At 38.2% G+C, this 26,968-nt stretch overlaps 1 protein-coding gene across 1 annotated transcript; it reads left to right on the plus strand.

Moving 5' to 3' along the window:
- The first annotated feature begins 385 nt into the window (after positions 1 to 385).
- VWA3A (von Willebrand factor A domain containing 3A) lies at positions 386 to 26,968 on the plus strand. The gene is given in 35 exon segments (XM_038151741.1): positions 386 to 682; positions 1,194 to 1,275; positions 1,505 to 1,622; positions 2,227 to 2,328; positions 2,422 to 2,504; positions 3,414 to 3,468; positions 4,210 to 4,308; positions 5,376 to 5,482; positions 5,746 to 5,871; positions 7,043 to 7,151; positions 7,531 to 7,596; positions 8,058 to 8,183; positions 8,931 to 9,069; positions 9,159 to 9,262; positions 9,500 to 9,580; positions 10,604 to 10,698; positions 11,622 to 11,741; positions 12,564 to 12,638; positions 13,315 to 13,459; positions 14,359 to 14,557; positions 15,012 to 15,082; positions 16,076 to 16,213; positions 17,642 to 17,741; positions 18,784 to 18,894; positions 19,248 to 19,345; positions 19,495 to 19,647; positions 20,171 to 20,279; positions 20,941 to 21,085; positions 21,572 to 21,716; positions 22,782 to 22,933; positions 23,203 to 23,329; positions 23,897 to 23,994; positions 24,352 to 24,415; positions 25,732 to 25,773; positions 25,775 to 26,968. Coding segments are annotated over 34 exon segments (3,618 nt in total). The 5' UTR covers positions 386 to 682; positions 1,194 to 1,210; the 3' UTR covers positions 25,826 to 26,968.

Below are 26,968 nucleotides of genomic sequence, written 5' to 3' on the forward strand. Positions count from 1 at the left end.
GCGACTGGCTCTGGCTGCACTGACTGGAACCGACCCCGCTCCGCACACCGGTGTCCTCCCTCAGGTGTGTCCTCCCTCAGGTATCCTCCTTCAGGTGTGTCCCCTCAGGTGTGTCCCCCCTCAGGTGTCCTTCAGGTGTGTCCTCCCTCAGGTGTCCTCCCTCGGGTGTGTCCCCTCTCAGGTGTGTCCTCCCTCAGGTGTCCCCCCTCAAGTATGTCCCCTCAGGTGTGTCCCCTCTCAGGTGTGTCCCGTCTCGGGTGTGTCTCCTCAGGTGTGTCCCTCAGGTGTGTCCCCTCACGCCCGGCGGGGCTTCTCGCCTCCCGCCCACCGGCGCCCTCAGGCGGCGGGAAGCGGCGCACCGGGGCCGGCTCCGTCTCCACCGGTAACGCCGCAACAGCGGGCGGGGACCGGGCTGGGCCCCTCCGCTCCCGGTCCCGCACGGGGGAAGGGTCGGGGCACTGCCGGGAGGTGCTGAGGCCTTTGGGGAGGCGCTGTCACTGGCGCGGTGCCAGGGAGGGAGAGCGGGGCACGGGAGAGCCTTTCCCCCGTCAGGAGAGTCTCAGCGGACGGGACCGGGCGGCGCGGGGTCGGAGGAGCCGAGGGGCCTCCTCCCGCCGAGGTGAGGTGACTCTCGGGCACGGGACAGCGCGGGGTCGGGGACCCAGAGTTCTTCCCCCGTGAGGTGAGCAGGGTCTCGGGGACGGCAAGGGCTGCGCTGACACCGCTGTGAGCCGGAGGGCCCGGGTGGCCTGGGCGGGGGGAGGCGGTGGAGCCCGGCCAAGGGAAAACCGGCATTTAATGGTTTTTGCATGACTCGCACCGCGCCTAAACCCGAGGGCAGCTCGCCCACCCGCTGCCAGCCCGGCTGGCTCGGCTCCCGCCGCCGCTCTGGGGTTTGCTGTGGTTAATCTCTTTTTCTGGTTGAGCTCTGTAGCCGGTCTCCCAGCAGCTGTGCACGCATATAATTAACTGCATAAAATCCATTAACAAGCAGCTCCTGCAGAATAGTTCCTAAATGTGTTTTCTATAAATGGATAATTGTAACTTCTCTTTTATTTTTTAGTTTGCTGTTGTCCCACATACAACATAAATTATCATTTAAGTTGCTGACAATATGAATACATTTTTAATAGTGTTTATTCCTGAGGATTTTAGCTTTTTTGCTCTAATGCTTTCTTTTTATTTTTAACAAGGCTAAGTTATTAATATAATGGATACACACACCAGGAAAATGGCATGGTTGTTGGACAATGATCAATATTTGGAAAAAATTGGGTGAGGAAACCATTACAAAATCTAGTTGAGACTTCATACGTAGATAGAAAATAAATTATAATTCACATAAAGTATATACTATATCCCTTCAAAACATCGTATATTAACTTAATGCTTAAACAACTGTCAAAGTATAGAACAGTTCCTACAGAAAAAACTTGAAATGACTTTATGACAATACAGGAATATTATGGGTAACCTTTGCTCTCATAAAATTATTGTCTCATAGGTTGACAAAATTCCATCCACAGGGTGATCATCCACCACAGCAAGATTTTGCTGTGCCTCATCTGGGACCAGATAATGGATTGCTGGGAGCACAAAGCAGCAAGACACAAGATGTGCTGGTAGGCAAGTTTTCCTACAAAATGGAGCAGCTAGTACAGTAATGAATAGCCACTATAAATTCACAGTGGGGAATAAATAAACTGATAGACAGCTAATATGCTTCCTTACATACATTTGCATATATACACAGACAGTTTGATGGTGTGATCACTCATGTCAAGAAACTGCATGTAGTTTCTCTGCAGAGATTATTCTGACAACAAATTGGGCAAAACAATAAATGAGATCAGCTGTTGATACTGCATTTTTCCTCCAAAAGGCAGAAGCCACGTTCAAACTCTGAGTCGTGTTTGGGAGATGCTTGTTTTTTATTCCTCTCTGGTAAACCACTGGGGTATTTATTATAAATCTTTTATTGAGCTCTGCAATTTCTTGTCTTCATTCCTGTCTGCTGTAAACTAAGCTCTCCCTTCCTTTAGCTGACAGTCTGGGGGTATTGTGAAAGCTTCCTTTTCTTTGTATCCACATTCACAAGAGTATTCCAGTACATAAAATTATGTTCTTGGACATGCACTGCCTAGCAGCAACTCTCCTTAGGACTTAGGTTTTTGTCACACTCAAACAATACATTTAATTTCTCATTTTTTCTCACTTGATCTGTAGAGAGGACAAATGAAGAAAACACACTCTCAAAAGGTGCAAACAACAGAAGAATGGATAAGAAACTACAGTTTGGAATCCTTGCAATTAACATTAGAGTATCTGGTAAATGAAGGCAATATGATTTTGTAAGTACAACACTGCCTTTTCGCTAGTCAGTCTTAACTTGTGTGCATCTCTGATGTTAACCATGCATAGTGCTCCAGGAGTTCAGGAAGTGGTGGTGAAGTGATGCAGTTTACAGAGGAGACTGTTACTGATTTTGAATCCAGGCTTTCTGAGTAAGTATCCATCTTCTTTACTGTTTTGATGTGTAACTGATTCTGTATCTCCATTACTGTAGACACTCCCTTAAATCTTAATTTGTTGTCTCTGGGCACCTCCAAGTATCCTCATCATGAAATCCTTTCTGCTGAGATTGAGAGTAAAGGATAATTGTATGTAATTTACAGCTGAGGTTTGGGGTTTTTAAGGAAGATGTTTATCAACCAGGTGTTGATGTGAAGCAGTTTGCTCATTTCAGAGGGGCAGCCAGTGCATGGTCAGGTTTCCATATGTAACACTGTGTAGCTGGGAGTTGTACTTAATGAAACTTGGATTAGCTTCAAGCCATGGATGCAGTCATGATGTGGAAATTGAAAGTATTCTAAGTGAATTTTAAATCTATAAAATAAAAAAACTTAAATAATTTAATTTATAGGTTCCATAAGCTGTAGAAAAATCTTCACAATTTATAAGAATGCTGCCGTTTCAGCATACCTCACTGTGTTAGGCTTTTATAAAACAGAAGCAGCTTTTCTGTTTTGAAAAAGCAAAATGGATTTGCCCATTTAAAATGTTGGCTTAAACTTTCTCTTTGCCAACTTGTAGCCACTATGTGCATGGAATTAAAAATCCATTGGTTAAAATAAAACAGTTTTAGAGGACAGGAAGCGTTTTGTTTTACCTCAGGTTATAACTATTTTAATATTAAACTGTTGGAAGTTGTTCTGCTTTAGGGAAAGAAGTATTTAAGTGGTGAGCCCTGCAACCACTAGTTGTATAAGGGCATAATTAACATATTTTAAAACACCTGTTTCTCACAGAGTTTGCATCTGTGAGAAAGGGATGTGATTGAGGTGGTTGATTGTTACATTGAAACCCCGTGTGAGAGAATGCTGCAGCTAAATGTGTGCTCTGCCTTTTGTCAGAGTGATTGAACTCTATCAGCACCGCATTCAGTGGCTGTTGCAGGACAGCAGAAAGGTAACTTGAACTTTGCAGTATATTTTTAGAATGAAACTGTATATGGCATTAAAGACTAAATTAACTTTTGAATACTAGTGAAAAGTGGCTTCTAGAAGGCCTTTGTATTTTCATTATTTACTACAAGTTCCACATCATATGCAGTGATGTTGACAGTGGATTATTTTTCCTGACCTTTCATTAATATGCAGTTTTCTGCTTTCTAGATTTAGTCTTTTCCTTTCTCTTTGCAGTCTTAATCACCAGGTCCTCTCAGCACAATTTGAACGGGAGCAGACAATGCTGAGCTTAACTTCTCCTGGAGTGGGGCTTCCTGCAGTTCATTTTGCCCACCCTTGTGCAGCTGCTTCATCACACTGTGCCTGGCAGTGCTAATGCTCAGATGTAACTCCCTCTTGAAGGGAACAGGGAAACATGCAGCATTCTAAAATCTGGTTTCCACAAAGCTGCTTGATTCAGCCTGAAGGGGAAAAAGTTATATTTTATTTATCCTCTCAAGTAATGAATAAGTTTTCTTGGGAAGAAGGTAATATGATTCACTGGTGAGGATTAACTGGGAGCCAGTAGGACTCTCTTTTTCTCTTCTTTTCCTCCTTGACTTTGTCACTATGTCATCTTTATGCTAAAAAGTTTAAAATTAAAATAAATACCTAATACTTGATCTAAAAATGGTGTTGTACAGAATAAACAGTAAAATTATTAAACTGTAGATAAGCTAATATTTACAGTGACTTTTCTAAGGTGTTCGGTGTTGTAAAAGGAACTAAAGTCGGACTTTTGGTTGATGTGTCTCATTTGAGTTATGGACCTAGACTATTGGATTTTCAGAAGAACCTTTTGGTAAGTAATAGTAAAGCAAATTTTGCCTAATTTAACATACTGATCAAGCTTTTGTGGAAACTAGAAGCAAGGAACCAAACAGAAAAAAATCTGCTTAAAACCCTAATATACAATAGAATAGAAATTTTCTGTTGTAAAAAAGGGTGCTTGAAATGTCTTTGGAAGTGTAGTATTTGTTAATGTCCAAAACAAATCCAAATCAAAACAAATCCAGTATACTTCAAAAAATTATTAAGGAAAGTGTTATTGTTAAAGTTTCTCAATTCTATCAACATTCTCTGTGGAATCAAGTTGCTTAACAAAAGCAGCTGTAAGAGGTAGAGCCAAATTGTACATAGAGATATACGTATATAGTAAATATGTTTATATTTTATATGTTTATAGTAAATATGTTTTCCTTTAAGTTAACGTTTGTCCCACTAAGGCCCACTTCACAATTTTTGTCAGAACCTTGGAGAATTAATTATTTTCTGTATTCTCAGAAGAAACTTGTCCTTTATTGTGCTCTTTGTTTTAGAAAACATTTGCAATAAGGAAGGAAGATACAAGGTAGCTGGTTTACTGTCTGTATTTGACGCTTGGTACAATTCAGTTTCCCACAGGAATTATTTACCATCAATTTATATTATTTGTGTGTTTCAAATAAAACTCCTTCAAGAAAACTCAGTTTCCACAGTCTGGTTTACTTAGCTTGAATATCTGCACTATTGTTTAGCCCTATCCATGATTATGAGGTAACCATGTTTTAGAAATTGGGTGGTGGGTGAATATGTGCATTCTAGATCACTGCTGTTTCATGTGGGCATCAGCTGAAGAGGAAAACTGGTACCAGTACAACAAATATCCCTGCCCTATTAACAAATTTGTTGTAATGCCATAAGTTTCAGGTTTTGTCTCTATCCTTAATAAATACTTAACTCTCTGAGTTTTTCTTGGAAGCTTTTTTAGTGGTAGCTGAAAATATTGGTGTAACTGTTTTCAGGAAATTACTATTTTTAGTCTTTTGCATAATAACCCTGCCAGATGCAGTATGGATAGTAATGCATTCATAATTTTTTATTTGTTAGTGCTTAATAGATGAGCAGCTTTGTTATAAGAAGGAATTGTACTGCCTCTCATTCAGTACAGAAATTTCACCACTATGGGAGAGTCCAAAAACCATCAATGTTCATGTGTAAGTAAGTTAATTTCTCTGAAAAATCAAGGTGTTTCAGACAAGGTCTCCATTTAATTTGAGCAATCCCATGTAGGTGTTTTTCATCTTTTGCCTGCAGTGATTTAAAGAGGGGAGAAGAGCAATGAATTTGACATGTGGTCAGTGGTTTCAAGATGATTTTCATGTATAAAATATCTTAGCTGCTCCTGTGGTTTGTAGTAATCTTTATGATCTATCTTATTTGGCACCTTAATATTCTTTTTCTTGTTTCCCTCTCCTAGGCTACATGAAGCAAGGCAGTGGGTACAAGAGCTGGAGCCTGGTCGAGGCTGCAATTTGCTGAAAGCCTTAAGGCATGTCCTTCTGATGAGAGAACTGAATTCCTTGGTTCTGATTGTAGGAAGCTGGTAAGTTCATTATCTGTCTTAACAACCAGTTTTAACCTGGATACAGGATTGGTACAGGAAACTGAACTTGATACAAAAATAAATAGAAAATTCAAGACCTTTGTATTACATATTTTTGAGTTTATACCTTTGAATTCCTTTATTTCTTCCCTTTTTTTACTATTTATAAATCTTCTCATTTCTGTTATGAAGCTATGTTTTTCCTTTGCAGATCACTTATCACAGTAATCTATTGAGAGCCTGCTAGCTCTACTTTTACATCAATTAAGTTTCATTAAAGATGTCACTGAAAGAGTCCACACCTCTGGGAAGATCAGAGGATAAGACAGATTTTGCTATAAAATAGCATTAAGAGTTCAAAGGCAGTTCTACTGTCGTAATTTGAAAATTGCAATATTGGAATTGGGATTACAAGGAAAAGACTACAATAAGGATTCTAGGAGTGTTACCTTACTCCTAGTTTACTAATTGTATTTATTTTAAATGTGCAAAAAGGGATGGTATAAGCTTGGCAAAATTGATACTTAGAGTAATTGAACTTAAATTTTAGATTACTTATTGAACACACAGTGTTGATTACAAGGTTCCAAGTTTTGCCTAGATCTGCTCTGAACAGAAACCAGAATTTCTATGTGAAAAATTCCTTAATTTCTGTCCCTGGCAGAAGTGTAGCTGCAAGGAAAGGTTTTTACTAGCCATCAGAGCTCAGGGAACGATAGCTGTGTGGGACACTAAGTTCTGAACATAAAGCAAAGTTTTACTTTCTTTGGTGCCTTTGGAAACAGAGGACATCCTTACATACCAGAGCTGGAAGGTTTTCTATCACAGTGGCCAAAGCCACAACTCCTGATCTTTAGCTTTCAGGGATAGCAGGGAATACTTCAAAACATTTAATTCACAAGCTGTTATGAATGGGAATGGAATCCTAGTGGGTTTGTTATCATCCAGATTTTCAGGACAGAACCAAGCTCCAGTAGTGACATCTCAGTAATGGTTGAAAGAGGGAGAGAAAATCCCTCCAAAAGCATGATAATGCTAAATACCTAAATAATTCCCATGATTTATTATTTCTTTACCATTTTTTTCTATATATTCTTCACTATGGCCTTTTTTCCCCCCATTTGATTGCTGCCCTTGTTAATATATTTTTCTTTTCTTTTTTTTTAATCAGCCCTGATCAGTCTTTTGAAATACTATGTGATTATGCTCAGCAGTGCACACTGGGGAGAAAAGTGCAGATTCACACTGTTACGTATGATTGCAGCAACCCTGCTTCCCTTGTGAGTAATTGTGTTAATACATCCTGAAGTGCATTTTTTTCCTATTCAGTTGCAATGCCTTCTCTCATAAACTTGTGGGGAAGCTAACCTAATCATTAGAGTTCTTGAATTAGTGTTCTGTTCTCTTCAGAGCATATTTGCACACATGAAAAAAATTGTTTGGAGCATCATCCTGTAACTTGCTTTACTCAGTTTTTCAGCCATATTAAAATAAGACTGGGAAGCAAATGATGGACACATAATTATTTTGGCTTTCTCACTACATGTACCTCAAAAATTCTTTTTCTGTCTCTACTGAGAACTGAATACCAACAAGCCTCATTATCAAAAGAGACTATCAAATCAAAGTAACTGTTTCTCTTCCTATTTTTATATGTAGGCAGTTCTAAAGAACCTTGCAGAAGCTGTAAGAGGCCGTTATCATTGCTACTCTTCCAACGGAGAGGTAGGTGACAGGGAGAGAGGCAAAGCATTTTTCTCTCTTTCTAATGATTCTTCACTTTGAGAAGGTAAAATAACTATCTCCTGAGTAGAAGTTGATAGTAAGAATTGGTGCTGAAAGTCTCTGTCATAGAAAGGCTGAGCATGTGCTCAATAAACCTGCAGTTATTCTTTCTGCAACCGAAAACATTTCCTAAAAGTGCAATAAATTTTGCAGTTATTGTTTACTGACTTGTGGCTGATAAAAGCAGTGGCTTACTGTAGAGTGATTCAAAGTAATAAAGTAATATCTTGTTTATAAATTATTACTAATTTATATGCAGAGCATTAGACACATTCACACTCGCTTCTGCCATGCCAGGCAGTCTTGTATTGATGTTTGCACAGTAAAGTAAGAAAGCTGCTTTCAGCTGGTGTTTGAACAATAGTTGACTTATTTTTCCCCATTTGTTTTTATAATTGCAGAATTTTGACAGCAGTGATTTTCATCTGCTACTTCAGGAATCCCAGAAGGCTAAGGACCTACTCAAGAGCATCAAACAGAGTTGTCAAAGAAGAGTTGGTGGCTTGCTTGGTAGTGAAAGAGCAGATGTATGTAACTTATTATCTCCAGATGTACTTTGAATAATTTAGGTTAGAAATTTTAAGTGTCCACAATATGAAAAAAAAAGTATGATTGATCAGGTATTTTGATATCTGAACTTTGAATATTCTGTATGGAACATCCATTGTTAAGAGCAAATTAAGAACAAAATCAGTAAAGGAGGCATTTTGCTAAATAGTCTCCAAAATGCATGAAAAGAGCATTGTTGTGTCATCATAATGGGAATCTCAGGAGCATTAGCCTAACTCTATGCATGATCATAGAAATGAAGTTCCAACTGTCCTTTAAATTGGTGAAAAAATACTTACTCCTATGTGATTTAGTTGGACATTTAAATCCATTGCAAACATATAAGGGCTTGTCTTGGTAGCACTGTTACACAAGTCTGGGAGGAATTTTTTTGTGAATAAAATTTCTAATTATATTTCCCCTCATCCTTCCTATGCTGTACTTTTTTTTTTTTCTCTCTTCCATCCTCATAGTAACTAAGGACTGTGTAGATTAGCTATGGAGCAGAAGTCACTCTGAAATTACTTAGAAGATTCTATATCCCCAGTAAAAGCCCATTTTTAGGAGGAGCACTGATAGCTACTTTCAAAGCGTTTTGCTTGTTGGAATCCCAGCACTTTAGTTTTAGTTATGTTCACCAGGATTCCATTCTGGATATTTTGAATTGAGGGTAAAAAATAAATTATGTTAAAACTTGCAAGAGCTTTTCTTGAAATCTGTTTTAGGTTTCCACAGCATTTGCAAATGCAGCACCTTCTAGCTTCTTCCCAAAGCCTCCAAAGCACAAAGCACCATTAGTTATTCAAACATCAGGCATCCTGGCCAAAACCTCAGCAGACTGGTTAAAGACATATGGATTGAAAGGTAGCACAGAAAGAAAAGCTTAACAGGTATGAAACATGAATTTAAGTCAGAGTATGTATTTTATTTAATGTATTTTTTTCTTCCTGTAGCTCAAAAGTTAGACCTTTATCAAATTCTGGCTCCCAATGCTTTCTCTCCTGTGGAAGATTTTGTACCTATTCTCAAAAAAACAGTATCATCAACTCTACATGAGGCAAGTGAACAGGAACTTTTTCCCCTGGGTTTGTGGGGTTTTTTCCTTTCTATTACTACATCTTCCTAATTTAAATCAGTACTTTATAAGTTAGCTAAAACTCTACAGACTGACATTTGAGTCATAGATTCAACTCAAATACTTCATGTCATTCTTAAGCATGATCCAGGAAGAAATTCCATGTCAGTCTATCTTACATTGGGTTCTGTAAACAGTTAACTCTGCTTATCCTTCTAGAAAGTGATGATGCAGTTTGAGTGGTATGATGGAACTGTTAAAAATATCCACGTTGACCTGCCAGTATTGTACAACTATCAGGTGAGTTGTCTAACATGATGTGGCCTTGTCAGGGCTGGACTACCATCTAATTATTCCTCATTAATTGTCCTGTCAGCTGAGTACTGCAGGGATTCATGTGCAGACAGCTGTCCATGTAAGTCTGCAGCCACTGGGATTCTTACAGGCAGTAGTGATTGCTGAGGATTTCCTCCTAGATCAGAATGCAGGCCATCAGAGAGCGGGGCAAGTTTAATGAAAGAGAAGCTGTCTGGGGATGTTTGCAACCAGGGTTTGCTATACAGTGGTCTGTCAGTCCTTTTTCTTTCTCACATCACTGGCAGTCCTGACAAAGGGCTGTGGGAATGTTTCCAGGCAGGGCAAATAATCCATTAAAGTGGGAGTGATGTGAAGTCTGTGGAACTCTACAGCCAGACCAAAAGGAGAGTGTGAAGTGGCTGAAATGAAAAGCAGCTTCTGTGGCTTCTTGCTCGCTGGTAGATGTTTGTGTTTTGAGCATGTTAAATTATAGTTTTGTTTGTGAGTTCAGTGCCCTTTTCTAGCTTGATATGCCCTCAAATAATACCTGCATAGACTTGGAAAGGTCATGGTGTATAAAGTTTGGACAAAAAACCTTAATATCAAATTGATACTGTTAAAGAATTACATGTGTTTGAGAATATTGTGTTTATGTTAAATGATGTGTTTTGTTATGAACACTGCCTAAAAATACTATTGAAGAAGGGGTAAGCTTGCAAAAACTGTATTTTTAAAGCTCTTTTTTTTTCTTTTCTTGATATGTCTGAACACTGTTTTGGAATATGATGGCAAGAGGAAAAGTGAAGTGGAGATACAGACCGTTAGATTTTTTGTTGCTTTTTTATTACTGTATTTTTTTTCATGGACTGTGTTCTGTTATCTGTACTAAGAATGAAATGTTGCTATCTAAATGAATGAAATTTTTTTTTCATTACTATGCTGTTACGTTATTTCTGTTCTAAGCATTTGGCAATAAAAGACTTGAACTTTTTATTTTTAACAAAAATGTTCTTTATTTATGCATAGAAAGTCCTTGCTAAAATGGTAAGAGTCTATGAAAAACGAATTGACTGGCTGTCTGTTGCTAGCAGAAGAATATGGGGAAGTGTTTGTGAAAGAAGGTATTGTACTTGATTTTGGTTTGGTTTTTTTTTTTTTTTTTGAGGTTTGAAGTCTTAATGTGTTTGAGGAAGGTGTTTGTTTATATCTTGTCTGAGACCTTACCCAACCTCAATTGCACATTTGCTCTTTTTCCTGTTACTATACCTTGAATATGGAGTTTCAGACAAAAGGAAGGTAGCTGAGGCCCCTGTTACTAGAGATTTTCTTGCTCATTGATTAAGGATTGAATTAGCTCATCTGGCTACTCTGTGCTGGGAGCTCACATCCCACTGAGTGTCCATCACATCTGTGGGTCTTTTCCAAACTGCTGCTCCCAAATTATCCCGTGTCCATTAACTGTGGTCACCCTGCATTGTCTCTGCAAGCAAGACTTAAACCTGACCATGCTGAGCAGCTCATCATTAATGCTTTCCCCATAACAGGTAACGTGCTCAATAGCATCAGTCAGGCCATACCTGAGCACCTGCTCTGGCACTGATGAGCTGAGAGAAACCTTAACTCTTTGTTTTTGGAGAAATATTCCAAATGTTCCTGGAGTGTTGGCTGGGAAAGGAGAGTGAAGTATCCAGCAGCTCTCCATGTGGCAAACATCCACGTGTTCCAAGAGGGTTTGAGATACTCAAGTGCAGAGAAGGGGAAGAGCTGTTTGGGGTTCAGGAGCCATTAATGGCTCCTGAACAAGTAGCCTGTACTCTGACTATTCCATAGTTTAGGAAAGACAGAAATTTCCATTACTGTTCCTATTTTTATTTTTTAAATGTCCTCTAATGTTTTGCAGATTCTTAAAAAAATATAGATTCAGTGTTTATACATTGTGATACAAAGGTAGAAGATACTTTCCCTGACAAGTTAGAGTGCACTAAAGATAAGACTACATAATTAAATAAGACCTTTTTTTAATGAATAACATTTTTTTCTATAGGGTGGTTGTACTTGTTGATGTATCAATGACAAACTCTGCCTACATCTCTCATATCCAACATTGTTTGCGACTTTTACTTGAGGAACAAATGTCAAATAAGGAGTGCTTCAATATTATAGCGTGAGTAACTATCTAAGAGTCTTTTAAAATGATTGTAATGCATTGCAATGGAAGAAGTATGCTGAGAGATTGTAGGTACTAATAGGCATATTTTAGTATTCAATGTTTTTTAGTGAAGTATTTGCAAGACTAGCACTGATTGGTCCTTATTGGGTGAGTGCATGAATCAGATGTATGGAGACCAGATTAGTAATTAAAAAATCACTTTTTTGGGTGAGGATCACTGGAACTGATTGCATCATACCTGTAACAAATACTCATCCTGCTATATTGTTCATGGCAGTATTCATTCACCTGTCAGAAACTTACCAGAAGAGGATTTTGATGTCTCAGGTGCCATAACTGAGAGCACCCTTGAAATTTTACAGTAACTCCAATACTGTTTAATATATTATAGTGGTAAAATTCTGTACCCAGCACTGGCAGGCAGAAACATGTGGTGCAGCTGCTGGGCAGGTGTCTGGCAGGTAAAAGTAAGAGCCAGCAGCTCATGGAGTTCCTAACACGGTGTGAGAACAGAGCCCTTACCTCACAAGGGAGATACAGGCAGCAGCTAAAGGTTGGAGTTCCTTTTTCACAGTCCTTCTCTGAGCTTTTCCCAGCTCGTGTAGGATCCTGTTCAGGAAAGAAAATCAAATAAACCTTGGGTGATGGATAAATGTGGATAATTAAATGGTTTGAAGTAGAAAATAGTTGGCATCAGGCAGTTTTATGTCTGTAATACCCTAAATGAGATTTTTCTTTGTTGGTGAATTTATTTTATCTTTTTGCTTGTTCTAAACCATTATCTGAAAATTAATTGCTGTTATCTTTCTGTGAAAGATTTGGGAGTGACATTGTGCCTTGGCAGCAGCAACTGTGTCCTTCCCAACCAGAAAACTTAGAAAAGGCTTGGAGGTAGGATCAAGTAATTACCCTGCGTATGTGAATTTCACAGAGAAAAATTGCAAACAACTAAAAATTGTATAAGTTTATCATGTTAAAAAATAGACTGCCATGTTCTACAGTGATTGTTCATAGTGGTTTCTTGTGAAAATAGCATTGTAAAAGTTAATAAGCTTGGGGTGACGCTGTATTTCATATGTATATATAACATATATGTACAGATACAGAAGTGTCTGTATAAGGAATGAAGAGGTTACATGAAGAATTGAAAACTGCTTCAAGTTCAGTTGGGATGTGAGAGCCAAACAATGGGGCTTTTCCCACATGCTTTGGAAAAAAATCCCAGGTTTTTGTTTGTGGAGTCACATCTTCTGTGTTCTCATTATACCTTGGGTTTCATTGCTGTTTCTGTAAGTTCTACTACATTAATATTTTTCCACGTAAAATTAGGAGAGAATTCTTTCCTCTTTATGCTTTATATCTTACTTTAAAAACTAGTTTGCCATGCTGGCAATCCAGAAACCAGAACAAATAATTTGTTGTACAATCTGGTTTTGCTCTCTGTCATTTTCAAAAATTTTAGACTCCAGTGCAGTGTTATTTAAGACACTTAGTTCTCTTCATTGCTTTGAGCAGAAACAAGATGTTTTGTTTCTTCATTCTTTGAACTGTTAACATCTTAGTTTAGGTGGGTGTTGAGCTTGGAGTGCAAGGGCAGTAGAAATTTCATGAGTGCACTCAGAAGGGCTGTGGAAGTTGACTTCAAAGACAAAGATAAACATGAATCACAGGGACTCTACCTGCTGACTACTGGAATACCTGATCAGGAAACAGTGAGTGTCATCATAGGCAACTTTTCTTTAAGTTCTTATCAAAACTAATATCAACTTTATTTTTCCTCTTTTTTCCCTTCCAGCCAACCACAGTTCATTGGCAGAATATTCCCCCTTTACATACCTAAGGCAGCACAACTGTTAGGATCCCAAATTTTATTTTCTGCAACTGTTAGTCGTGTGTTGGACATAGCAATTATTAATTATGTGTGAATTATAGAAAAGACATGCTTTTAGGTTTCCTTTCCCTCTCCAGCTCTGGGCATCATTTTGCTTCAGATTGCTGAGTTGGAGCAAGCTGATTTTTTGTAATTTATCATTTCTGTACAACTCATGGAACAAATAATTTTCCAATGGAGCTCCATAGCACACTATGTAGAGACAGCTGCTGGTTTTTATCCCAGAAATCCCTTGCCTGGATCCATGTTTGTAGTGAATGTGCTCCATGGCCATAAAGCTGTGTGCCCAGCCTCAGGTTTCTACATGCGTGCAGTGAGGGGTCTCCTGCTTTTGTTACCAAACCTCTGGAAATTCTGGGCAGACCTAAGAAATCATTAAAGCCCCTATGGCTGACAAGAAAATGAAAGACAAATGGACAGTTTCAGCCCTACTTTGCTGCAGTGCAGCTACATTGATGTCCAGAATCTCTGTCTTTGGTTCCAAATGTACCCCAGCTGACCTCCTGCTGCAGTAGAGCTGTTGCCCCTGTAAGCAGCAATAGTGACAGTTGTTGTGTGTCTGCACGGACTGAGGAGGCACTGCACTACCCAGGGTATGTTCCTGTTCTGAGCTGCTCCAACTGGGAGCACTTGTACATCAGTCAGGAACCAAGGGGGTAGATGGAAGCTTGTCTGAGGTAGAGGCTCACCCCTGATGCTTCTTTCTCCTCTGTCTTACAGCACGCAATCAGCTCTTATGTGGCTGAGGCTTGTGGAGGTTTGGATTTACAGCTCCATGTCTGTCTGTTCAGTGTCACAGAGGGCACTGACTCCAGTGGGATTATTCCAGCCCGCTATGCCAACCCCGGGGAAACTGCCAGTGCTTTTAAAGAAATTGTCCAGGCAGCCAATGGGAGGTTGCACTGGTTTGGAGAAGCAGGTATGAGCGAAGGAAAGTCAGCACATACTTCTTTTCCATTAATGAAATAATACTCATTAATGCTTTTTTACTCCCAAATCAAGTAGTTTAATTTTTTAAGATATGCTGAGAGCCCTGAGATATAAACACAGGTCATAGTTTTAATGAGACTTTCAACCAATTTGCAGAATATTATAGTGCAGCCTTAAGGAAGGAGTTTATTTGGTTGTTTTGTTGTTTGGTTTTGTTTTTTTTCTATTTGAATTCACCATTTTCTGTTAGCCTTTTTAAAGATGCTTTAAAATATATTTATTAATATGATAAGTCCAGATGATCAGGCTTGCCGGAAACAAAGGTTTTTTGATTCTCTGCATTGGTATTTAGCATGTGGTAGAAATTGTTGTACATTTTAAAAAAATACTTACTTTGTACACTTCAAGAAACCCATGCTAATTAGCATCTATTTGATTATTAGGTATTTTTGAAAGTGATGATATTACCAGTATTATATCAGAAATGGAAAAAGCAAAGAACTACTCCCAAAAGGTATGAATTACATAGAACTTCTTTAATTGCATGTTTCTTCCTAAAAAAAAACCCAGCAGTGTTTGTTCAGCTGACAATTCAGAGATTGGACAAAACCCTTTTATGATGAACAGGAATGTTCTAGAGTGTGAGAATAGTGACCATAGAGTAAATAAGGACAAGAAAGCAGTTGCACAATAGCACTGCAGTGACTGGTGTTGGAGTAGCCATGATTCCATACCAAATGCAAGTTTACAGTTCAAGTGATTCTCCTTTTTGTTGCCAATCCTGTGATGAATTCTTTTCAAATAAATTAATTCTTCATTATAATAAAGTTATAAATGTTATATGCAAATAAATAATCCTACATTCTTGTAAGTCCCAGTGTAGGGAGGGCTTGTCATTAGCACAATGGCTTTGTCAATTCTAAACCAGTTGTTTTCTCAAGTGTACTGAGGGTGTAGAACCAGGCTGTATCTCACCATATTCCATGCACATGACTTTTTTCCAAAGATATCCAACAGAATAACTGCAGCAATATAGCCAGCCTGGCAGTGTGGTGCCTGCTTCTTATAAAAGTGTGCATAGAAGGAGATCTGCACTAAGAACCTTGTCCAGAGGGCTGAGAACCCTGTTGGATGCAAGTCTGAGTCACAAAAGTTGGATTTTTTAAAAGAAGAGCTGCTGGCTATTCAATGACACCTTAAAATACTTTGTTATAATGTAACAGTTGCATACTCTCGGTTCACCATCTTCCTCTTTGTTCTAGCCTTGGTCTAGAACACTGCTGCCTTTTGGTTTAGTCTGTTTGCCCAGAGCAGGAAGGGTTTCCATGCAGTGTGCTTGAGCAAGCACAGCACAAGGGGGTTTCTTTTCAGTTAGAGGTGTTAAGCATTGTCAGACAGGAATATTATTTATTATGATAGTAGTAAATACAAAATACCTGTCTTTGAAATGGCATTTCCTTAAATTCCATGTATGTGAATTACTGATCAATGTGGATTTCCATTTCAGTGTGCATTCCTGGTGGAGTCCTTAAAGCAACGCTCAGTAAATCAGTCTGTGAAACCCCTCACAGCAGGAGACTCAAATGTGCTTATGAAGAATGAGAAAAAAAACCCACAGAAGATGCCATCTCCTAAACCCACAGCTGTGAGTCTGGCTGGAATGGTTTGAAATGGTCCCATTTTTAATATGCTGTGTGTAAATTAAAGATCCTACCCAGCTATTGGATGTTCCTCTTTGTGAGAGAAGTGCTCAGCTGAAAGTTTGAAGAAATAAGAGCAGCACTGAGATAGTACTTTGAATTTGTTTGCATTCAAAATGCTACATATACCAAAAAGTGCATCATACTAAGTAATTAATTATAATGGAACCACACTGTCGTGTCAAAAGGTGTCTAAATAATCCTTCCTCTGACCTTAAAAATAATGTTTAATGGAAACAAAGGCAAAGCAGAAATGTGCTTTACCAAATTACATCTATTTTGCAAGTCCTTCTAGAGGGTACTGAATATTAGGATGTTCTCATTTACAGATGAGACAGCTGCAGCTCAGTAGCTTATCTTTGGCCTCACAGAGAGCTAGCATAAAACAAGAGCAGGATTCAGGGTTTGTTTCCTGCCTGCTGTGCATACTTCTGTGGAGCTGCTCTACTGAATCCCCTGGGATTTTGCTAGTGTTTGTTAATTTTGACTGTCTGTTTTGAGTAGGTGTGCACATCTGTAATATGCATAAAGGGCCAGTGTCTGCTGGAACTTTCAGTTCTCATCTTTGGAATGGGAATGGCATTGTAGGTGTGGGAATGTAGGAAATGGGAAGGTAGGTGTGGGAATGTTGCAAAGGCTTTGTAGGTCTTCCAGGCTGTTGTATCAAAAGTGACATATTCTCAACACCTCTTCACAAATGCAGGAGTAACTAATTACTCAGAGATGACAAGAGAGCATAGTTTTGCAGGGATTAAGCTTGTAGAAAATGGGTACGGGGTTGTCTGTAGATGTTTGGTGATATTTATAGTAGAGCTGTATGTTAAATTAGATGTCAGTTGTTTGAAGGCTCAGTGTCACAGCAAGTCTTATCCTACAGCAGGGTTAAACAAGTGCTTGTGCTGTTTAGCAGTCTGCTCAACCCCTAGAGGGATAAGCCAAACCCAAAGGAGAAATTACTGGTGTCAGCACTAGATTTTCAGTAGTCACTAAAATGCTGAGGAAGATACTGTATTCTATAAATACTGTATTCTATAAAGCAAGGCCATTACCACACTAGACTGCTCCTTCAGGTGGCAAAAATGTTCCAAACTCCTCTCCCTGTAGGTGTTAGTCTTCAGGTTTATGGTAGCAGATGATATTGGCCAGGTAATTAAAACAGAGCCATTAGAGTTACTTAACCCAGCAAGAAACTGCAAATTCATGTGTTGTCTTGGCAGTCTGTGGATTTGTAGAAGCCAGAGTGAAACAGGAATTAAACGATAAAGCAGCATAGTTCCAGGTTAGAATAATGCAGTTACCATCCATCTGAAGCACTTTTTGGTTTTGGTTTTTTTTTGTTTGTTTGTTTGTTTGGGGTTTTTTTGTTATTAAAGGTGCTTAAGGATGTTAAAGACAACCATGGTGCAGAGAGAAGTGCTCCTGTGAGAGTACTGGCATGGCGTCCTCCTAGTGCCAAAGCAGGAATTCCACCAGGTCTGTATGGATCAGGGGCTTCTTGTCTTCAGTTTCTCTTGGGTTTTGCTTAAAAGACAGTTTTTAGGTAAGAGATTTAAATTAAGATTTTAGAAACACCTGAAATTGTAATCTTTAATCAAATTTATAGGAACCATCGTGCTTGTTTTGGAATTCCCTTGGGAAGAGTTTTAGCTGTATTTACCTCATTTGCTTCTACACTGTGCAGGAAGGAACTCTGCACAGCTGTGCAATGATTTCCAGGCCCTAGGATTGAATCCCTGAGCTTTATCAGGAAATGTCAAATGTGTCTGATGGAAAGTAGAACCCCACTGTGTCTCATACCTGAAGCCATAAGGCTCAGCAGTTCAGACCTTTATTATGTTATTATTTCAATGTATGCATGGCCACTAAATCTGTTAGGTCCCATTTTAATTAATATGCTGTTCCACTTGATTTATTTATGATCTAGTAATGAAGGAAAAGTACAACACCAATGTCAGGTTGTCTGAAGTGCTAACTCTTCCAACTGCTCCTGGTATGTGAAAAGCTCTTAAACTGATTCCAGTTATTACTGGTCCCTTAAAGGCCAATTCATGTCTCCTCCATCTTTTTTTTCCTGAGTTTTTTCTTTGTATCATCACTAACATGTGCAATTTATTTTTCTTTACATTAAATTTGAGTCTTCAAATCTCCTGATGTTGATATGTAGCAGTGTTTACAAATCTACATTCATATTTGCATCTGAGGTGCTCTGTACAAAGTTAACTGGTTTCTCCAACAAATATTATGCTTGTTCAAAACCTCTAATTTTTTTCAAGCTAATTCCTGTGACATTCTTCCTGATGGTAATTTTTATTAGTAAAAGTTTCATTTCTATGAAAGCTGCTGAAGTAGTGCTGTAATATGATTTTTCTTAATCAGTATCAAAGAAAATGAAGCATTTATAATTGTGGTAATAGGAATATATGAAGAGAAGAACAGGGTTGGGTTCTTCTCATGTAAGAGTTTTATCCAGCTGAGCCAAATTAATGGGGTTTTTTTATCTATGATTTACTTGTAGCACAAACAGTAAAAGAATGTCCTCAGACTGAGAATAAAGGAAAGCACAAACCCAGGAAGCAGCCAGAGCTTTCTGTGTCTGTATTTTACACTGAAGAAGGAAGAAACGTGGGTATGTGTTATCAGGATGGGATAGGTGAAGCCCTTTTCTTATCAACACTTCTATTATAAAACTGGCAGGATGGTAAGTCACTGATAACCAGAGTGCTTTGAACAGTGAGTGGGAGAGAGTTTCACTTACCAAACAGTGGCAAGGATTTTTAGTTTAGATGCAGGTGGGTGGCACTTTTGGCCTGTTTTTGGGGGGTTTTTCTTTTGTAAAGTCTCTTGGGATCTTTTGGTCACAGGTGCTCCAAGGAAAAGCCCTGTGAACATTGTTCAGTTGATTTGGTTTGGAATTTTTTGAAGGTGACAATTTTTTACAATAGGTGATTTTTTTAGGTGCTTTGTTCATTTCTCAAATAGGTACAATATATCAGAGGTATCCCAAGGCAGTGTGTGTAAGAAAATCTGTTTGCTCTGTCAAATTGCCAGAGGAAGAGGAAATCTGTTCAAGCAAAGAGGTATTTTTCTCCTTACTAATAAATTGCCATTTTGGAGCTATCCGTCTGAATGAATGTAAATGTTAACTGTGATTCTGTACAATGTGTTATTCCTTAAACTGTTCTGATATTTGCCAACAATCAGTTGCTCTATTTGTTTGTCTTACAAGTGGCTGACCAAGTACAGCATTAAAAAGCTTAAACTGGAATTACCCAGACTGATGTTTGGTCCAAGCTGTACCCACCAGAAGACAACTGTGGAGTCTCTGCACAAGAAAGTATCAGCGAAATACTGTTCTATCTTCCCCAGTGCAGAAATCAATGTAGGTTTTTGCAGATGTCAGGTACTTACATTATTGAAAAGCTTTGTATTTGTTTAGTGAATGTTGATTGGTTGTTTCTGGCTTTCTAGTGTGATGTTCTCGACACTCTTCCCTGCTCTTTCTAAATCATCCTTCCACTAGCAAGCTAGAGAAGGTCTTTTATTCACCACAAGAAACCATTTAGCATGTTGGAAGTCCAGACTGCATGTTCTTTAAATCTGTAATATCTCTTCTGTTCATACAATATGAAAAATAATTTTTAAAATTTAAGTAAAACTTATCAAAATCATATGTGAGTTGAAGCTGGGAAAATGTTGGATCTTGATTGTTTCAGTTTGTGTAATGACTGGGGAGAAGCACAGAAAGTTAAGTGCAAGCAACAGAGTCACAGAATTTTTCTTACCATATTTCATAGATCAAAAGACAAACATCTCCCTGATGTCCAGTGCCATCATTGCATATATAGCAGCTCAGGTCAGATTTCCTGAAGTAAGGTGCTCTTGTACAAACTGAATTTTTCCAGGGGGTTGTGAAACATCTGCAGTTTCAGCCTAGAGAACTGGAATCCTACAGAGAGCGGCTGCAGAAGGTGCTGCAGCGCTACATCCAGAGAGTGCAGTGGCTTCTCTCAGGTATTGCTGTGCCTCTGCTTTTCTCTAAAGCACAAAGATGTACAAAACCTTCTTGTCTGCTGTTTCTGGTAGAATGGATCTGAATGTAACTCTGAACTCCAGTGTGAATAAAGGTTCTCTGTCTTGCATTTCATTGAAAGTTCAAAACTTATTTTTGTCAATACGAGAGAATTCAGCATCTGTGCAGCTGATGAACATCTTGCTTGCTGACAAATAATTAGGTTTTGGTCTTTGTGTGTTTGTGAATGCAGAGTAGAAGCTTTCTATCAACAGAATAGATACAGTAACATGTACAAGCAAAATTAGCTTTTCTGCATGTTTTGCTTAGAAGTTCAGCATCACTACTGGTGAAGACTTATTTTTCTGTTGCTCATAAAGATCTTTGTTGGGAAATAGTTTAATTTTTTGCTGAATTGTAAAGGAAAAATTATTTAATGCAAGTTGCTACAATTAGCTAGTAATTAATGCTTGATAATGCTAGTTGTGAAATGGCCAAATGCTTGTCTACTGTTAACCTTTTAACTACCTAATTGCCACATAGATTAGACCTAATTATGTAGAAATGTGCCCAGAATTACCCCTAAAGACTGAAGATTTACATTATGCTCAATAAAACAAGCCTATGTAATAATTCTTAATTAGTTTTAATGTTCTGGCCCAGGAAGCCGAAGATTGTTTGGTACCATTTTAGAAGCAAATGTCTGTGTTTTGATTGATACATCTGGTTCCATGGGCCCATATTTGCCATCTGTCACAAAAGAACTTACCTCCCTTATCTGGGAACAGCTGAGAAAAAATGAAGTCAGGTATGGTGAATAACTGATAAAGACTGAAATCTGCACTCATTATTATGTAATCAGATTGCTTAATAATTACAGTGACACAGCACTGAAACCCAATTCAGGTAATTATTGTATGTTGGAGTATAATGTGCATGTGACAAGAACTGCTTTTTCTGTTGCTTTTACCAGTTTTAAGTTCTAAACTCTCCAAGATCTGAGCCTCTGCTGTAGGCTGATGCTGTTTACCCTTTTAGGCTCAGCATTCCCATAGATTTTCTGTTCATGCAAAGTAAAATATGCTTTTTGACTTTTCCAAGGCTGAAGCTCTTAATCCAACATTAGGCTCTTTGATAGGGGGCTTGGTTGGGTTTGGGTTCTTTTTGCTGTTGGGTTTGGGTTTGTTTTTTGTTTTTTTTAATTTAATGTATTTACTTATTTCAAAACTGTCTTATCCAAAGTGACTTGTTGTATTGGTTGGGGTTAAATGTCATGGGTCATCTTTCTCCTCAGGTTTAACCTGCTGAGATTTGCAGAAAATACAGAGAGTTGGAAAGAGTATCTTGTAGAGGCAGCTGATGAAAGCTGCCATGATGCTGTGCAGTGGGCTTCCACATGCCAGGCTCATGGCAACTCCTGCATCCTTGCAGCTTTACAGGTTGGTGTGCCCCAGCCTGGAGAACACGTCCTGCCTTGTGGTGGTAAAACACTTCCACCTGACTGCTGACACGCTAGGAAAATTATGAGGTCAAAGTGTACAACATCTTTATATGCAAATCACTGGACAGTTTAGAAATCAAGTCACTGTTTCTGGCCCAAGGGCTCATAGATACCCAAAGTAATTGCTCATACTAAGTTTTTTTTAAAAAAGTCAAATGTCAAATAGTTTTGCTAATATTTGTGCTCAAAGAATACTGGAGAGGGAAAATAGGAAAATAGCCTGTTGCTCAAAGTGATGTTTATGCACAACTGTGGCTGTGCTATGTTGCTCTGACCCAAACAGGGTTTTAAATAAGCAGTGTTTATTGGAATCTCATGGGTTTTGAGTACAATTCTTGAACTTCAGTAAGAGGTAAAGAAACTTTTCTCCTATAAAAATTCTCAGTGTAGAAATCAACTAGTAATAATAACTTAAAACTGAACTTGCAATTCTATAAGATTTTAAAATGGAATCAAAAAAGAAATGTTGCCTTAAATGAACGATTCTTCTTCCAGACATCCTTGCACAAGCTCTAAATAAATGTTATGGCATTCATCATGAATGAAGTCCAGTAGAGCTGCAAGACATGTGTATATTACAAAGATGTCCACTGAGTCAATTACTATAGCAAATTTTCATAATAATCATTCAAGTCCTGGTGAGCCTGATTTTCAGACATTAAACAACTTTAACTCCCATAAAATATGATGTAAAAATCTTTTGTCTGTAATTGTCCAAAACCAGTTAATTTTCTTATTTTAATGAGTCAATTTTTGGCAATGCCCTGCTTATAAATATGTTGTCTTATGCTACAAATTACCTACTTAAATGTTCAAATTTATATCCTTAATCTTCTTCCCGAATTAGCAAAAATGAAAAGACAAAACGAAGTTGATTAATGATCAAATATAAATATATTGGCAAATATAAACTATCTTAAATCATTGGGATGGTGTTTTTATTCTGAAGTGTAGCATTTCATATAAATGTACCAATTATTTAAGCTTATTTTCTGCTTTTCAGAAGGCTCTCAGTTTCCAAGGTGTAGAGGCACTGTATCTATTGACTGATGGAAAACCAGACACCAGTTGCAGTCTGATTTTGAAAGAAATTGAAATATTGATAAAGAAACAAGATATTAAAATCCACACCATTTGTTTTAGCTGTGCAGACAGGTATATGATACTTTGCAAGAATAAAACAATAATCTCTCAAAATGACTATTTAATTTATTGTCTGAAGTCTGTGCTACCAAGATGGTAATGGGGAAGGTTGTTCTGGCACAGGTAATTGCCACATGGCCTACATTTCATACAGGAATTTATAATCTTGTCCTCCATTCTGTTTGTTTTGATGTCATATTTTTGAGGTGTTCTTAGAAATGCTTTTGCTGTTGCTCTCAGAAAACAATTTTCATAAGTAGCTTTCTACTTTGTGCTAACAGAGGAGCTGTTGAATTCCTGAAGAAGCTTGCTTTCCAAACAGGAGGGCGCTTCCACTGCAGTTCTGGGGGTGAAGATGGACAATTAGCAGCACACAGAATATTGACAGAGGGGCTGGATGATGAAGATGTATGTTAAATAAATCAGTTTGTTTTGTTTCTTTGCAACAGTTCTTCGTCAGTAGAGAAACTCCATTTAAAAAAGAAAAACAATGAGGAAAAAATATTACAAAACTTCTAAGATATTTCATATCAAGCCAAAAAGAGAAATCTTAGTATCTGTTTGTGCCTTTCTGCTAACTGCCTTGGTGAGGTGCCCAAGCCCATGAAAGGAATACACAGTGCAATATAGGTTTTGAAAGAGAAGTAAAAAATATATTGTGTGTCTGCATGTGGTTTTTAAGCTAACTTCAGCTTTTACTGTCTTCTTATCCTTCCCATCTTGTGTTTCATTTAATTGTAAAATCCTTATACAGTGCTTAGCACATTAATTCTCCAGCATGACACCCCAGGCATTGCCACAGCAGAAAAATGTTACTGAACAGAGCCAGGGTCAATCTAGGCTCTGCTCTCCCCTTGGAAGACCGAGACATTCTCTGCAAGCAGGGAAATTTAGAGCTTAGGATCAGTTAATTCAGTTGGGGAGACAGAAAATAACAAATAGGAGCAAGTTAAAACATTTTAACTGTGTTTTCAGAATCCAGTTTTCCCTCACTTTGAAGGAGATGATCTAAAGGAACTTACTCAAGAAGTAGCAAAAGCTAGAAGCTTCTTAAAGCAGGCAAAATCTTGGAGGTGAGTATTTATCAGGACTCTTTGTATTTATGATTTTGTGGAATGAAGACAAGCATGTCTGACTCCCAATGTCTGTTATATAAAAAAATAGACCTGGAGAATTGTCTAGAACAGAAGTGAAGGACAATTAAATTGTACCTTATGTTTCTTCAGTGTTACCCTTCCTAACTGCCAACCCAGGTCCAGAAAGCACCAGTTCAATAGGAGTAGTAGGCAAAGTTCCTGCAGAGAACTGTAAAATGCATTATACCTCTTGAGTGAAAAGTCACCCGAGGACAGGGCTAAGCAAAGACTCCAAGGTGTTCTGTGCCTCTGTGAAAAACTGCTGTAATTCTTTGGGGTTTGTTTTTCTTTCAGAGTATTGCTTGAAAAATGGAACACAAACCAAAAAGGTGACTCTGGCTTCCAAAAAAGTGTTCAGGTAAGCAGTCACCATATTTACATCATAGTTTATGTATAGTTCATGTATTTCAGTAGGAGGGTAATATTATATTAAATGTATTCATTTCTAGCAGTTACTTTTTTCAAAATTGGAAACATTTGTAGTGATTTTAGTTCTTAGCTGAGATAGTCCACAGTAAAACCCCTTATAACCAAAGAAGAGTTCAAAGAGAGCTCTTGGGGGTGAAAAGAGCAAGGCAGATGTGTATTTGTCATTATTCATTATTATTATTATTAGCTATTAACTTGCTATTAACTAGCAAGGAGTTAAGCACATTAGAGAGTTAGAACCAGGTGTAATGGCTGTAATAACAATTGCTGCATGATTTATCTGTTAAATGAACAAGGCTGACTGAAAAAGAGCCCCACTAATAGCAAAGACATCCTCAGCAAACATGGGGCTGTCATTACAGAGAGACAGCTGGGCAAACCGAGCCTCTCACAGAGCCAACCTGCTGCTTTAAACTGGCAAAGTAAAAACCACAGGAAAAGAGAAATTGCTGGGTGGAAGTTCTTTCTCAGGGTTAAACAAGACAGAAGCATCTGTCACAGAGCTGTTTGAGGGAAAACAATGGACACAGACAACTGCAGAGATGCACTAGGGAATGTTGGCCTGCCAAGATATTCATCAAGGACTTGGGTAAGGCAGATACAGAGCAAGACTGGGTTTTTTTAAAATCCATGTTTCTATAGCTGTAGTTTGTATTTTGGTTCAAAAACATTGCCCAGTCATTCAAATAGAAATCAAAAAAATCCAGTCTGACCTGCTGGCTAAGAATGCCTGGTTCCTGGAGAGTGGAACCTGGAGCCTGGTGTGCAAGAGTGGGTGTGTGTGAGTGTGTCAGAGTCTGCAGAATTCAGCATTTAAGGACTGATCACTCCCCAGAGATGCTTGGAGAGGGAGCAGATAGAAAACCATCCTACAGGAGCATGGAAGCTGTTACAGGCAGGCAGAGATAAAGACTGGTGTTCCACAACAATCTCTGTATCTTAACATTCCAAGGAAAACTGTATTGCTGGTGAAGTGTATAGGAAGGCATTCCTGTTAAAATTCTCCGAGAGCATAGCACTGTAGCCCCATTGAAGATGCAAGTAAGGAAACTTTATTACTTTCGGTGTCAGTTGTATTGCTTTTCCATTACTAGTCTGTCAATGGTGACCTGGAGCCCATGCATTTTATATATTTTGAGTTGTATTTTTAAAAATATTCATGTGCTTCACTTACAGGATTAAATTTTAGATGAAGAAAAGATGAAGAGGTTTGGAGTCATACCAGTCAACTGCTTCTTTTCAAAGTGTGTTCACACCTTCCAGCTTTAAGCAGAAAGAAAGATGATTCTTTTTCTTTGTTGTTGTCACAACAGCTGGCAAGTCAAGAAGTTGCAGATGATAAGAGCTGCACTCACTCCACTTGCAGATTTTGCAGGATTCAAAGTAAAACAAAGCCCTGATCTCTACAAAGTTTAAATATAAGTAGAGGATAGTTTTCAATACAGCTAATACAAATTTCAAAAGCGTATGTATCAGTAGTGATACACAATCACAACTTTTGTTTCTCCTTTACTGCATTGTATTGATGATTTCTTCAATTAGTTGCTGGTATGTCTAAATTGCCTTTTTTTGTCTGTTGGTTTGAGAATTCTTTACTGGTGTTTATTATCCCTAACAGATGGGGCAGATGGCTGTGATGTTAGGAAGAGAATTCTTTATGCCAGTTTTGCATAGAAGGTCCAAAAAATAACATTAGTGCAGAAAACAAAGCTTGTAATGAATGTTTTTACACAGAGAAGTTTTGCTATTAATTATTTTGACTCTTTGATTTTTGTGTTGGCAGTAAAGAAAGATTTAGAGCTGATGATTCAGAAATGATTAGACATGCAAGAAAGTAATGCCCTGTTGCTGATGTGGCCTGGTTGTGTTTTTATAACCAGACACTGCCTATCTTTTGAGCAATTCTGTTCTTACATATTTTCTGCCTAGAAAGATTAAAAATATGTTTGCCAGTATCAGTTGTGAAATATATTTGTTTTTTACTGATTTCTGTAATGACAGCTCACTGGTATTTTGTAGATGTTCACTGTTGTCTTTTAGAGGGTTAGAAATTCATCTCAGGTGTTCAATATATGTAAAATAATAAAAATGGATTCATACTTCAGAATTAAGATACTTGATCTGCATTTATTCAGGAGCCATGTGCTTCTCTTGTGTGCCACTGGATATGCTATGATATGGGAGATTGTGTTTTTCTGTCCCTTTATCTCCTTTGTCTCTATAAAGAATTAAAAATTATTTCTATCATAAATGTGTCTATTTAGTGTTGTATGCTCTGAACCAGGTGACTCCTGCCTTCCGTGTTAGTGCCATCCTTTACTAGAATGCTGCAGTTGAACTGGTGCTTTGTGCTATGCTTCACTTTCTGTGATTTTATTTGTGCATGTGTGTAACTGCTGAGATGATTTGATATGAAAAATGTTAATTGTAAATTAATAGGATTCGTTATATTTCTGTTTGGGGTATAGATGATGATCACTGA

The sequence above is a fragment of the Motacilla alba genome, chromosome 14 (assembly GCF_015832195.1).
Source record: "Motacilla alba alba isolate MOTALB_02 chromosome 14, Motacilla_alba_V1.0_pri, whole genome shotgun sequence".
NCBI lineage: Eukaryota > Metazoa > Chordata > Aves > Passeriformes > Motacillidae > Motacilla > Motacilla alba.